General features: G+C 45.1%; 1 protein-coding gene across 1 annotated transcript; it reads left to right on the forward strand.

Annotated features, from left to right (window-relative positions):
• The first annotated feature begins 378 nt into the window (after nucleotides 1–378).
• On the forward strand, nucleotides 379–12896 carry polr2a (RNA polymerase II subunit A). The gene is made up of 29 exons (XM_083936711.1): nucleotides 379–688; nucleotides 1459–1591; nucleotides 1707–1843; nucleotides 1962–2135; nucleotides 2251–2532; nucleotides 2679–2840; nucleotides 2959–3179; nucleotides 3293–3425; nucleotides 3542–3666; nucleotides 3762–3972; nucleotides 4056–4265; nucleotides 4357–4525; nucleotides 4655–4749; nucleotides 4872–5075; nucleotides 5177–5399; nucleotides 5589–5772; nucleotides 5908–6079; nucleotides 6198–6303; nucleotides 6459–6664; nucleotides 6749–7012; nucleotides 7116–7323; nucleotides 7436–7536; nucleotides 7624–7728; nucleotides 7849–8031; nucleotides 8140–8343; nucleotides 8424–8610; nucleotides 8714–8827; nucleotides 8921–9070; nucleotides 9224–12896. The coding sequence occupies exons 1-29, from the start codon at nucleotides 602–604 to the stop codon at nucleotides 10372–10374; spliced, it is 5901 nt and encodes a 1966-aa protein (XP_083792837.1). The 5' UTR covers nucleotides 379–601; the 3' UTR covers nucleotides 10375–12896.
• The last annotated feature ends 2614 nt before the right edge of the window (nucleotides 12897–15510 follow it).

Genomic DNA, 15510 nt, shown 5'->3' on the forward strand with positions numbered 1-15510 from the left:
ACGGACGAATCGAGATGATTTCTATTGAATATTCATATTTCGCATGTAAAATATACGACGCACCGCCTATTCTATTTTAATAAAGCCAATCGGGATGAGTTTAGAATAAATCAACACCCGCCTTATATTCTGATTGGTTTAAAAAAATACGACGAACCAACGTGCTCTCTAATTGGCTGTACGTGAGACAGAATTAATTATTCATGTAACTATGTTGACTGGCCAATGAGCGTTTTACTACAGAGATCCATGTCCCACCTCCCGAAGAGTCGGCCCCTGTTTTCCTGAGTGTGCAACCCCGTAGTATGCAGTCAGTCTATAAAAGCAAGTGTTGAGCCGCTTCACGTTCAGAAGCGCTTAGAGCGCTCCACAGGTCAGAACAAAAAAGGGAAGGGAGCAGTCGGTAGCCATCTTACTTAGGACCAAAACACAAATAACTCGGCTATAAAGGCAACCGACAGCAGTGGTCCCTGGGATATCGCCTTCGGAGACTTTCCGGTCACCGTTGGCGGCCTGACCAGAGTCGTGGTGACAATTTAAAGGCTGTTCCTGCTCACAAAGCGGCGTGCCGAGGAAGGACGCGTCTCTTTGAATAGACAGGATGCACGGACCGCCCTCCGGCGACAGCGCATGCCCATTGCGCACGATCAAGAGAGTTCAATTCGGCATCATCAGCCCAGATGAGCTTGTAGGTTTTCTTTTTGGGGGGCTAGTGGGGTATTTTATTAATTCTCGCACATATCACACATCAGTTTTGTAGTTTCTTAATTAATCTTGTGGTTTAACATAATGCTGCAAAGACATGGTTCTGTTTACAACGGTAAAATGCTCACTGTTAGCCTAGCCTGGCTAACTAGCTGTGTCAGGCTGGTGAAGCTTGTGCTAACTAGCATGTTGCAGGAAGTTTGTAAAACTTTAAGCACAACATTATCAAAAAGGATCAATGCTATCACATGAATTAAACCCCCTTTTTATTTGTGTAATGTTACTTGTAGGCCCACCAGTAAGTAGAAATTGTGCTTACTTTGTTTTTGCGTTATGGCTCGTTGGGTGTACCACTGGTCGCATTTGTCTGTTTCATCACAATGAATGAATAAAGGGGTACTTCACCAAACTCCGACACGCATGTTTTCTTTAACTGAGGTTTGGATGTTTCGTGGCTTTATGGATTCATAAATACTAGATCTTGTGTGTTCATGTAATTGAGCATAACGTTTCATAATTTAATTTAGCCAGCTCCAGCTATAATTAGAAAGACTGATTTGCCTACTTTTTATTGTTTCATTGAGTAATGGACGATGATTAATATACATTTAGGATCTATCACTGATGTGGATGACTGCTTGTGGTAAATAAATATATATGACATATATGCAGCTGCATTTTAGCATGGATGGTAGCTGATCAACTGCTGATTATTCTAGCATCAACTTACATATATGGCGTCTTTCTCTCCAGAAACGGATGTCAGTTACAGAAGGGGGAATCAAATACCCCGAAACAACAGAAGGAGGACGTCCTAAACTTGGTGGCCTTATGGATCCGAGACAAGGGGTCATAGAACGAAGTGGACGATGTCAGACATGTGCAGGTATAATGGCATATTTGCACTTTTGCTAAAATATATAGTTGATCAGTTGGCTGCTATACCTGTCTGATGTCATCACTTAATGATGTTTTAATCATGTTTTTTTTATTTTGCTCAGGCAACATGACCGAATGTCCAGGTCACTTTGGGCACATAGAACTGGCAAAGCCGGTTTTCCATGTGGGATTCGTAACAAAGATAATGAAGGTTCTTCGATGTGTTTGCTTCTTTTGCTCCAAGCTATTAGTGGATTCAGTAAGTATATCCAGCATGTTACCGTACGTCGTACAAATAAATTCTATTTCATCATAAGAGCTTCTCAGTCTTGCTCGTAGCGTTTTTTTAACTTGCTCCCTTTTGCTTATGCCTCCAGAACAACCCAAAGATCAAAGACATTCTGATAAAATCTAAAGGGCAGCCCAGGAAACGTTTGACACACGTGTACGAGCTGTGCAAAGGAAAAAATATCTGTGAAGGAGGAGAGGAGATGGACAACAAATTTGGAATGGAACAGCAGGAGACCGAGGAGGACATTACCAAGGAGAAGGTATTTGTGCCGAGTCTTTTTATACTAAATGGCAATTCCAGCTTTCAACTTTCACTGCCCCATTATTTTCTTTCTCTCACACTTTTCTTCCGACCCCACAATGTGACTTATACAGGGCCACGGCGGCTGCGGGCGCTACCAGCCACGTATCAGACGCTCCGGCTTGGAGCTGTATGCAGAGTGGAAGCACGTCAACGAGGATTCGCAGGAGAAGAAAATCCTGCTGAGTCCCGAGCGTGTGCACGAGATCTTCAAGCGCATCTCGGATGAAGAGGACGTCATCTTGGGCATGGACCCCAAGTTTGCCCGACCGGAGTGGATGATTGTAACTGTGTTGCCCGTGCCTCCACTGGCTGTCAGGCCTGCTGTAGTCATGCAGGGCTCTGCTCGCAACCAGGTAAAGTAATATGATCCCATACTGAATGTTTTGTTTTGTTGTTATACTGCTTGTTTTGTCCTACCTGCGTGTTTTTAAATTGTGTAAAAATACACACATACACCGTATGACGATAACAAACCGTCAATTAACTTCTGTTTTTAAAGGATGACTTGACCCACAAGCTTGCTGACATTGTCAAAATCAACAACCAACTGAGGAGAAATGAGCAGAGCGGTGCCGCAGCTCACGTCATAGCTGAGGATGTCAAACTACTCCAGTTTCATGTAGCCACCATGGTGGACAACGAATTGCCAGGCCTGCCAAGGGTACTTCCCTCATTCCTTAAATACAGATAGATTTGTTCCCAGTACACGATCCAATGGAACATAGTGATAAAAACACCTAGGTGAGCCCATTCTCAGTATTATTCCTTTCCTTTCACAGGCAATGCAAAAGTCTGGGCGCCCTCTCAAATCCATAAAACAGCGTCTAAAGGGAAAGGAGGGGCGAGTCCGAGGTAATCTCATGGGTAAGCGAGTGGACTTCTCCGCTCGAACCGTTATCACCCCGGACCCCAACCTGCAAATCGACCAAGTGGGCGTACCACGATCCATCGCAGCCAATATGACCTTTCCAGAAATCGTCACACCCTTTAATATTGACAGGTAACTGCAGATAAGTTTTTCTTAAACTTCACACGGTGTGTAAAATCCATATTCCAAAACCATTATATGAAATGCGATGTCGGTTCATTCATTTATCCTGTCGACCATCTTAGATTACAAGAGCTGGTGCGAAGAGGCAACAGCCAGTACCCGGGAGCCAAATACATCATCCGAGACAACGGAGACAGAATTGACCTGCGATTTCACCCCAAACCAAGTGACCTTCACCTGCAGATTGGCTACAAGGCAAGACTGAAATTCTTATCAGCAGCTTTAGAGCGACGTCTGTTACCATTTTTTGTTAGATGATGAATCAAAGTAGATATTTATGCTGACTAAAACTGACATTTTTCTCTGTTTAGGTGGAAAGACACATGTGTGACGGGGACATCGTCATCTTCAACAGACAGCCTACACTACATAAAATGTCCATGATGGGGCACAGGGTGCGAATTCTGCCGTGGTCCACCTTCCGACTCAACCTCAGGTACTAAATGAAGACGTGGAATTTTTATATTATCACTTTTATCTCTGTGGTGCAGCAGTTCTAACATCCCATCCTCTCGTCGTCTCCCTCTCCAGTGTCACCACCCCGTACAACGCTGACTTTGACGGGGACGAAATGAACCTCCACCTGCCGCAGTCCCTGGAGACAAGGGCAGAGATTCAGGAGCTGGCCATGGTGCCCCGTATGATCGTCACACCCCAGTCCAACAGGCCCGTCATGGGTATTGTGCAGGACACCCTGACAGCCGTGCGCAAATTTACTAAAAGAGACGTCTTCTTAGAGCGGGTAAGGAGATGGTTACAGGGACCACCGGCTGCTACTTTTTCTGGTCTGAAAGGTTCCTAACACTGTGCGTTTCTCCACCACAGGGTGAGGTGATGAACCTCCTCATGTTCCTCTCCACTTGGGACGGGAAAGTGCCTCAGCCGGCCATCCTCAAGCCCCGTCCCCTGTGGACAGGCAAGCAGATCTTCAGCCTAATCATTCCAGGACACATAAACGTGATCCGCACACACAGCACCCATCCTGACGAGGAAGACAGCGGCCCTTACAAACACATCTCCCCCGGCGACACCAAGGTACAAATCACCTGATTAATCCCATGTTAGATGACAGAATGAAAATGAAGGACAACGCAAAGTGAGCCCCGCATTCATCTCCTTCACACAGGTCATAGTGGAGAACGGTGAGTTGATCATGGGCATCCTGTGTAAGAAATCACTAGGAACCTCAGCCGGCTCCCTCGTCCACATCTCCTACCTGGAGATGGGCCACGACATCACCAGACTCTTCTACTCCAACATTCAGACAGTGGTCAACAATTGGCTGCTCATCGAGGGTAAGTGAACATTGACACAACAATTATAGTTTTTCACAATGGATTTTTGTTGTTTTTGCATAATCCCTTTATATTTTTTGCTGTTGTTTTGTCTTAATATTTATGAGATTACTCTTGATATTTGTTCAGGTCATTCCATTGGTATCGGTGACTCCATTGCTGACGCCAAGACCTACCTTGACATCCAGAACACCATCAAGAAAGCCAAACAGGATGTGATAGAAGTAAGTCATTGTATAGTCTCCAACATCCTTATATCAACATAGCTGTTGTTTTTTTTCTTTTCTTTTGAGCAGAAATGACGCGCACAAAAAGTTACATTTTCCCTTTGCCTTTTGTCCGCAAGGTCATCGAGAAAGCCCACAACAACGAGCTGGAGCCGACCCCCGGTAACACACTGAGGCAGACCTTTGAAAACCAGGTGAACCGTATCCTCAACGACGCTCGTGACAAAACGGGATCCTCAGCCCAGAAGTCTCTGTCAGAGTACAACAACTTCAAGTCCATGGTGGTGGCTGGTTCTAAGGGCTCAAAGATTAACATCTCACAGGTGAAAGAAACCCTCGTATCTATAATTACCTCACGAAAGGGTAATGATAGCTTTGATTCACATTATCTCTAACATCTCCTTTATCTCACCTCCTCATTCAGGTTATCGCTGTGGTGGGGCAGCAGAACGTGGAGGGTAAACGAATCCCCTTCGGCTTCAAACACCGCACGCTGCCTCATTTCATTAAGGATGATTACGGTCCTGAGAGTAGAGGCTTTGTGGAGAACTCGTACCTGGCCGGCCTGACTCCAACAGAGTTCTTCTTCCATGCCATGGGAGGCAGAGAGGGTCTTATCGACACAGCTGTCAAGACTGCTGAGACTGGTGAGTCCAGGCAGCTGGGTGGAGGGTTACAGGGAGAAATGAGTCAGGATATGTTTGATAAATGTACACAAACATGCTTTTTTTTAAATCAGTAGTTACTCAACTAACAGACCCAAAATGTATTCAAAGGGACTGTCTAACCCATCAACAAGTTAGTTTTTAACGGGGTAAATCTGTTTTTATCATTAGGTTACATCCAGCGTCGTCTGATCAAGTCCATGGAGTCGGTGATGGTGAAGTACGACGGCACGGTGCGTAACTCCATCAACCAGGTGGTTCAGCTGCGCTACGGCGAGGACGGCCTGGCAGGAGAGAACGTCGAGTTCCAAAACGTGGCAACACTCAAACCATCGCACAAGGCCTTTGAAAAGAAGTAAGTCACACACCCACACTATGCTCTACTACATATACTTCATACTAAGAAAGGAGTTTTAGTCCCACACATATGCTGTAACATTTACGCAACTATGTAAATAATATCAAAACTCTCTTCTCATTTTCTGCCTAGGTTCAAGTTTGACTGCACCAATGAGCGAGCACTGAGGCGGATGCTGCAGGAAGACGTAGTAAAAGACGTGCTGACTAACGCCCACGTGCAGAGTTCCTTGGAGAGGGAGTTTGAGAAGATGAAGGAGGACAGAGAGGTCCTCCGCGCCATTTTCCCCACCGGGGACAGTAAGGTGTGTGTGTGCGCGCGCTCACATTTGGAAATGCACCACTGTTCTTTTAGTCGTCTCTCTGTCTGAACGTAAAATCGAAAAATCTTCATAAACTGCAAATGTTTCTCCTCGTCTGCAGGTGGTGTTGCCGTGCAACCTGGCAAGAATGATCTGGAATGCTCAGAAGATCTTCCGCATCAACATACGAACCCCAACAGACCTCAATCCTCTACGGGTGGTCGAGGGTGAGCTCCAAAATAACAAACCTCATTGACCAAAGAACAATATAGCATGTTTCTTTAAATGTGTACAATTTTATAGCTTACAATACAAAACAACGTTAGAAAGCCTAAAGAGTTGTTGCATAAATCTCAATCTTTGCACGTTTTTACATCCCTAGGTCTTCAAGATCTGAGTAAGAAGCTGGTGATTGTGAATGGCGAGGACCCACTGAGCAGACAGGCTCAGCAGAACGCTACTCTGCTCTTCAACATCCACCTGCGATCCACTCTCTGCTCCAAACGAATGACCGAGGAGTTCCGCCTCTCCACCGAAGCTTTCGACTGGCTGCTGGGAGAGATCGAGACCAAATTCAATCAGTCCATTGTAAGTTTAGCATATTGCATGTAAAGTTTAAAAGTTAAAGATTGAAATTTGAAGATAATAAGATAAGATTCCCTGCGTTCCCAGGCCCACCCAGGTGAAATGGTTGGCGCTCTGGCTGCTCAGTCGCTGGGAGAGCCCGCCACTCAGATGACCCTGAACACTTTCCACTACGCCGGCGTGTCAGCCAAGAACGTAACACTCGGTGTGCCCCGTCTAAAGGAGTTGATAAACATCTCCAAGAGGCCTAAAACCCCCTCGCTGACCGTTTTCCTGCTGGGTCAGGCAGCCCGTGACGCAGAGAGGGCCAAGGACATCCTCTGTCGACTGGAGCACACGACACTACGAAAGGTGAGCGAAAGAAAAGTTTCTAATCTTCAACCATTTCAACCAAAATAATGTCAGCCTAATTTGAAAGCAGTGACTAAAAGTATTTTGTTTTTTTTTTACTTAGGTGACAGCAAACACCGCCATCTACTACGACCCCAACCCCCAGAGCACGGTGGTGGCCGAGGACCAGGAGTGGGTGAATGTCTACTACGAGATGCCCGACTTCGACGTGACGCGCATTTCCCCGTGGCTACTGCGCATCGAGCTCGACCGCAAGCACATGACTGACCGCAAGCTGACCATGGAGCAGATCGCAGAGAAGATCAACGCAGGTGGGACACACACACACACACACACACACACACACACACACACACACACACACACACACACACACACACGCAACTGACGTGGTTCTCGACTGACACTTTGTTTTTCCGCAAGGTTTTGGAGACGACCTGAACTGTATTTTCAATGACGACAACGCTGAGAAGCTCGTTCTGCGAATCAGAATCATGAACAGCGACGAGAACAAATTCCAAGAGGTGAGCATCAATATTATATTTTATAACGCTAAACTCCCTGTAGTCAGTTTCAGTGTTAATCATAAATACCTGCATTTACCTGTCTAGGATGAGGAGGTGGTGGACAAAATGGACGACGATGTGTTCTTGAGGTGCATAGAGTCCAACATGCTGACAGACATGACCCTGCAAGGCATCGAGCAGATCAGCAAGGTAAGTCAACACACACATACACAGACGTATAATAGTATTCACTACAGGATGATTGTACATCATCTGTAACAAAAAGGTATACCTGCCTGCTATAAGTTAAGTCACGATCTTCTCCTCCAGGTGTACATGCACTTGCCCCAGACTGACAATAAGAAGAAGATCATCATCACAGAGGACGGCGAGTTCAAGGCCCTGCAGGAATGGATCCTCGAGACAGACGGCGTGAGCCTCATGAGGGTCCTCAGCGAGAAGGACGTAGACCCCGTCAGGACCACCTCCAACGACATTGTGGAGATCTTCACGGTACGTAAAAGCCTAAAAATAGCTTTGTGTCACAGTAGAATTCCAGCAGATTTAAAAATAGATCTATTTATTTTCTCCCTCCCTCCTCCTGCTCTCTCTCTTACGTAGGTTTTGGGAATCGAGGCGGTGCGAAAGGCTCTGGAGAGGGAGTTGTATCATGTCATCTCCTTCGACGGCTCTTACGTCAACTACCGTCACTTGGCTCTGCTCTGTGACACTATGACTTGCCGTGGTCACCTGATGGCCATCACGCGTCACGGCATCAACCGTCAAGACACGGGACCTCTCATGAAGTGTTCCTTTGAGGAGACGGTGAGAGGACCATCGACTGAAGTCACTTAGTACTACTGATTAGAGAAAAGGACCATTATAATAACTATTTCCTCCTTCAGGTGGATGTGTTGATGGAGGCGTCATCCCACGGTGAGAGCGACCCAATGAAGGGTGTGTCGGAGAACATCATGCTCGGCCAGCTCGCCCCGGCCGGTACAGGATGCTTCGATTTGCTGTTGGATGCTGAGAAGTGTAAATACGGCATGGAGATCCCTACAAACATCCCTGGCATCAGCGTGGCTGGACGTAAGTGGAGAGACGTTCCTCGGATATTTTGCATGAATAGTTTGGATTCTAGAGATGATGTAAGAGCTGTGATGTTTATGTTTCGCATCCGTCCTATTTGCAGCCACTGGAATGTTCTTCGGCACGGTGCCGAGCCCGATGAGCGGCATGTCTCCTGCCATGACCCCGTGGAACACAGGAGCAACACCGGCCTACGGTGCCTGGTCCCCCAGTGTCGGTGAGTGTTATGCCCAGGTTGCGTTCCTTTTCTTTCTTCCTTTTTTGCTTTCCTTCACTGAGTTGTTGCCCTGTTTTTTTGTTTTTTCTCCAGGAAGCGGCATGACCCCCGGAGCAGCAGGTTTTTCTCCCAGTGCAGCATCAGACGCAAGTGGCTTCTCTCCAGGTTATTCCCCGGCCTGGTCTCCCACTCCTGGGTCTCCAGGATCTCCGGGACCCGCCAGCCCGTACATCCCATCTCCAGGTTAAACATTCTTTTGATCTTGATTTTGACGCTTAGATGAAAATAAACGCACAAAATTACTGAATTATATAAAACCATTTTCACAATATTACAGCATGTCAATTATTTAAGAAAGTTTTTCTCCTCCCTTAAAACTCTCTTTTTCTCCCCCAGGTGGAGCCATGTCACCCAACTACTCCCCCACCTCTCCGGCCTACGAGCCGCGCTCCCCCGGTGGTTACACCCCGCAGAGCCCCGGCTACTCCCCGACATCACCCTCTTACTCTCCTACTTCTCCCTCTTACTCCCCGACCAGCCCCAACTACAGCCCCACATCTCCTTCCTACTCTCCCACCTCGCCCAGTTACTCCCCAACCTCTCCGTCCTATTCTCCCACGTCTCCGTCTTATTCCCCGACGTCTCCCTCCTACTCTCCCACCTCCCCATCCTACTCTCCCACCTCCCCGTCCTACTCTCCCACTTCGCCGAGCTACAGCCCGACGTCGCCAAGCTACAGCCCGACATCACCCAGCTACTCGCCCACCTCCCCTTCTTACTCCCCCACCTCCCCCTCTTATTCTCCAACCTCTCCATCTTACTCCCCCACCTCTCCTTCCTACTCCCCCACCTCTCCTTCCTACTCGCCGACCAGCCCGAGCTACAGCCCGACATCGCCAAACTACACGCCCACCTCGCCCAGTTATTCCCCCACCTCTCCCTCTTACTCCCCGACATCACCCTCTTACTCTCCGACCTCCCCCAACTACACCCCGACCAGCCCCAACTACTCCCCAACCTCGCCCTCATACTCCCCCACCTCTCCGTCCTACTCGCCCTCCAGTCCACGTTACACCCCGCAGTCGCCCACCTACACCCCCAGCTCCCCCTCATACAGCCCCAGCTCTCCCTCCTACTCCCCCACCTCCCCCAAATACACCCCAACATCACCTTCATACAGCCCCAGCTCCCCAGAGTACACCCCCACCTCTCCCAAGTACTCCCCCACCTCGCCAAAGTACTCCCCGACATCGCCGAAGTACTCCCCAACTTCTCCCACCTACTCCCCAACGACTCCAAAATACAGCCCCACCTCTCCTACCTACTCCCCGACCTCCCCCACATACACCCCCACCAGCCCCAAATACTCCCCCACCTCCCCGACTTACTCCCCAACTTCACCCAAGTACTCGCCCACTTCTCCCACGTACTCGCCAACTAGTCCCAAAGGCTCGACGTACAGCCCCACCTCCCCCGGATACAGCCCCACCTCGCCCACATACAGCCCGGCCATCAGCCCCGACGACAGCGACGAGGAGAACAACTGATGAGCCTCGGAGGAGAAGGGGAGGCAGCTGAAGAAAACCCTGTCACCTCACGGGTGGACACGCAAAGGACGGCACCTTTTAACCAACCGGAGGTGGCGCTGCTTCTTGCCACAGGGGTCCCGGTCGGGATTTCTATTCTTTTGGGGCGGTCTCTCCTTTGGGACCTCTGTTAGGCTCCAGTCTTGACTGTCTTGAGACCCCACTTTACCACCAGAAATTGTTAAAACTATTATGTGGAAGACTCGACTGCTCTGCCTGAAGGAAAAAAAAAAGGCTGCCTTTTGAAATAGTTTTTTAATTTTCACACGGGGTGTTGATGCAAAACTGCAAAATCCCAAGAGGGAATGAAAAGGAGAGGAGGATGTGGTGAACACATAACAGGGAGAAAATGTCCCTTTTTAACTTTATAGTGTACTGCATCCAGTCTCTCTCTTGCTCTAAATATTGGGTGTATAGTTGTGGAAAGCGTACATATTGCCAAAAGCCTTTTGAAAAGCGGATTGTATTCATCACTAAAGCTCGAAAGAAAATCAAGGATGTAAGGTTTAGAACTTTGTTTACTGCATATTTCACCAAGGTGTATCTTGTTTGACCTTTTTTTTTTGTTGCTGCTTTTGTAAAAGTACAGTCGCTGCCAGTTTTGGGCGCATTTTGCGGATCACAGACAGGAGCTTTAGGCGTTCGATATATTGGGTCAGATTGTCCAAAGAAGAAAGTCGGGTGGTCGGAGAGAGAAACTGGCTTGCAGGGAAAACGAAATTTCACTCTTGAACATCATTAACTACATAGGTGTATGTACCCATCGCCCTCCCCTCTTCCTCCTTCACACCCCAAAGACAAAAACACCTGAAAGATGTCATGAAAACACCCACCAGCATCCTCTTGTCCTCTACCATTTTGGAGACTTGTGCATCAAAAGCAAAAAAAAAAAAAGACTTTTCCAGATAATATTCTTCCCTTGACACTGGGAATTTAAAGATTTATATGAAAAAAAATAAAATAAAATGGTTATTCTGTCTTTAATTTTGATTCTAGGAGGAAATGGGGGCACGTGGATGAGGGACTCTAGTTTGGCGTTGCTGCTTTTGTCATTGTTTGCATGAGTAGCACATGTTAATACATTTTAATCACGCTTTAGGTTAAAATTTCTTCAAATCCCTCCCACTTCTTGCTAATCTTCCCCATTTCTGATAGCTGACGTGTACACAGGTTTATTTGGACTATTCAATTTATTTAAGAAAGAACGTTAACTACTATTCCGTGTGAATATGAATAGAAGAAAAATAAGAATTTAATTTTAATTTTTTCTTTTTTTTGCATTTCTCCTGTTTGCTTTTGGTGACTTTGTAAACCTGTTTGCAGGAGGTTCATGTTCATATACTGTGGATGAAGAGGCAGGAGACGGATTGGTATTTTAGTTTTTTTTCGTCTCCCTAACAGTTCGAGTCAATTGCCATGACAACGACTGCTCTTTTTCGCCAACGTGTTGCGGCATGCTGTCACCAGGTTGTGACGCCGCTTCAGTTAAAAGGTCGAATGGCAAAACAAATAGAGTGCTCCTTTTTAGGGTTTTCACTTCTCGGGACGTCAGAGGGCAACATTTGTCCTCCTGTCGGCCTTTTTTCTTTACAACTGCGCGGAACAATTTATTTCCTTTTAAGCAGAGATTGTCCAAAGAAACAACGCTTTTGGCCTCTGTTAAAAAAACAAACATTACCCACTACATTAGTGTGAACTTTCTTTTTGAATATGGGTGCTTTCACACGTGACTCGACCTAGTTTGATTGTGTCAGGGAACCGACTGTACACCTGATGAGAAGGGAAACATTTCTTCCTTTCCCTCCTCGTTCCATCATTCGAAGCGGTTTCTGAATTTATCGGACTAGCAGAGTCTCCTCCCTCTTCCCTCTTCATCCACAAGTGATCCTCATTTCTGAAATCAGTGTTCCTTTTTTCTACCAGTGTATGTACCTGTGACGAGGGGAATCAAGGGGAGGGAGGGGAAGGGGGGGCGTATTGGATCTGACTGGGAGTCCTGAGGAAATAAAACACAGCCAGTAATCTTTTGGGTTATGTTCTAAAAATGTTATCAGTCATGATTTTGTGAAACGTTGCTTCCCAGATGGACTCTTAATTGAAAGGACTGCATCCTCTGGCCTTTTGAGATAAAAGCAGGTTCAGTGATTGCACTTAGTACATTATCGTGGGGGACTCGAGCCGCAGACCTTGTGTTATTCTGTCCACTGTGCTTTGCATCTAATCCTGTCGTCTTAACTGTGTGCTGTCCGGTCAATTCAGGACATCGGGACTCCCAGGTTGTATGAATGTGTGTACGAGTGTTGGGTGAAGCGTGCGTGTCAGGGCGAGACAGGGTTTCAAACTGAGGAAAGACTTCACACGTCTGGGCAAAAGAAGGTTTAACTTGAAATTTGCCACTGTATAGAAATCAGTTCAGTATCTCATTCTCTGTATCTTTGTTCTGTTTGTTTTTTGACTTGGAAAAAATAAAAAGTTTTACTACACGTCTGTCTGTCTGTCTTCAGTTGTGCGCTGCAGCTGTAAATGGATCACACTGAACTCATATCTGGTTTATGCAACAATACACGCTACATTTAGTAGGTTTGAGACAAATAGTAATAGTCCATCTTCTGTGTAACTGGGGCAAAGTATTACGTGTATTCAGGACAATTTTGAGACGATTGTAAAGTATAACATTTTATGCTCCCATAACCTACCCTTTTTTCAGTGATTTGACCTAATTTTACTCCACTTATATTTGACAAACTGCCCCAATTTAAGATTTTACATGAAATCAAAATTGTCAGAAAAAACTGATGCATTATAGATTTTAGTTTTAATATCCAACAGTGTAAAAAATAGGTCATTATAGCTCCACAATGACCAACTACCACTTAAAAGTCAATGTTGATAATTCAACTTTTAGAGATTTGTACTTGTAATTAAGTAGGTTTTTGTTGTCGTGTTTGTAGTTTTACTCAAGGAAAAGGGTAAGTGATACTCCTTAGTTGACTTAAAATGCACTATTTTTAGCATGTTGATACCCGGAGAACGGACAATCACTTAAAGTGGAATTTGTGCATAAGATCATCCCAGGGTCTTTTTCGGCAAATACACTCATCAAATAGTCATCAAATAAACCATCAAGACACTCTTTTCATGTATAAACGATTAACAGAGAAATCCGGTTGAGACGCCGGACGTGGCTAACACTGATTAGCTCGGGGCAGCAAGGTGAAGGCATTCAAACGTCTTTTTTAACCACTAATACTGCTCAAAATAACAGCAAACCTCTGCAGCAGCATGAGGAGAGTCCTTACTCATAAAATGAAGCACCAATGGGCTCCTTTCTTTTGGATTGACTTTGGTAATCGACTTAATGGACCTTACTATGAGAGGAGCTGGTACATGGGCCAGTAGGTATGTTTTTCAAACACTTTTAATAAACTCCGGGTTCACTAACCATGTTGTAGGTGCTTTGTTTTATGTGTAGGGACTCTTCTCATGCTACTGCAGAGGTTTGGTGTTATTTTGAGCAGTATTAGTGGTTAAAAAAGACGTTTTAATGCCTTCACCGTACTGACCCGAGCTAATCAGTGTTCAGCTGTTAGCGACTCTACCGGATTTCCCCATTGATAGTTGTTACACTAAATTTTTTTTTTTAATGGCTTATTTGATGTGTGTATTTGCCGAAAATGACCATGGGAGGATTTTATCCTGGAATTTCACTGAATGAGTCCTGATGGAAAACACGTGTCAGTCAGTGACCTGAGCTAACACACTCCCTCCTCTAGGGGGCGCTGTGAACTCACTCACTGACAAGAAGCTGGAAAAACAAGTACATTGAGTCGCCTATTTTGAAATATAACTGTCCTCTCATTCTAGACATTAAATTTACTGGTCAAATATGGAGATTTGAGGCTGTAGTTTCTGATCTAGATAAATAGTCTATATGAAATAAACGCATGGTAAAGCCTATTTTGTATCCTCCTGTGTGAATTAAATGCTTGAAAAAAAGGAAAATTATTTCTTAATTTCATTAAGAACTTTGAAACAAAATGAACATAACGCGCAAGGATCCGAGCGGCGTCAAAATTCTGAGTCAATGTGCTTGTTATTGTTATTCTTGTGCATCACAAAATCTCAATATTATTTCTCTCACAATATCAGTTCTATTGAAAAACGATATTGCCCAGCAATACAATTTTAAAAATGTTCTGTTTCAATCAGAATCAGAATCAGAAATACTTGAATGATCCCAGGGGGAAATGATTTCCTGTTTAGGAGCAGATTTGTGTGCAGGCTGCAGGGATGTTCAGATAGTAATTTCTAAAAAAAAGTACTTGCTTATGTGTCTTAATATCAGGAAAGGTTTTTGTGTTTCAGTCAGCGGTGTGAGGCTTTGGAACAGATTTCATAAAGACTTAAAGGAATGTCCAAACATAAAACAGTTTAAACTGAGGTATAAAGATGTGATCTTTACAAGGTACAGGGATGAAGTTACTCAGGACCACTAAGTGGTATAATGGGCATAAGGGTGTGATGTGGTGTACTGTAAAGTATGGGGGTGGATATTTTTTTCTCTATATCTTTCTGTGTGTATCTGAATCACGTATTAATTTTTTGGTAAACACACGTACAGCTATATGTGTGTTACTTTATTGTGCGTTGAGGATATCATATGCAAATATATATATATATATATAGATTTTTTAATTTTTTTGCTTAGCACTAAGCAAAGCGTTTTCTATTTTTTTTATATAAGAAATCTGTTGGGCTAGGAGGCTCATTTCTATTTTTGTTGTAAGTTATAAAGAAGGATAAGGGGTGGGAGTTTATAAGTTTAACTTCTTCTCACTCCTTTTCCAATATTTTATTTCATGATGAATGCGATCACTGTTGTAGATATGTATGTGCATTTATGTGTATGTACACATATGTGTGTATTATTTTTTTGGAGAAATATTCAAAATAAATGCAACAAACAAACAAACAAACAGTATTGTTTGAGCTCTGTCTTCATTGTCTGTGCTGTCTCCCCTCTCCTGCAGGTAGAAAACCATCTCAGCGTCTCCCTCTCTGGCCCCCAGATGGAGAGAGTTTGGCACAGACAAAGTT

Source organism: Echiichthys vipera (assembly GCF_963691815.1).
Source record: "Echiichthys vipera genome assembly, chromosome: 22".
NCBI classification, from domain to species: domain Eukaryota; kingdom Metazoa; phylum Chordata; class Actinopteri; order Perciformes; family Trachinidae; genus Echiichthys; species Echiichthys vipera.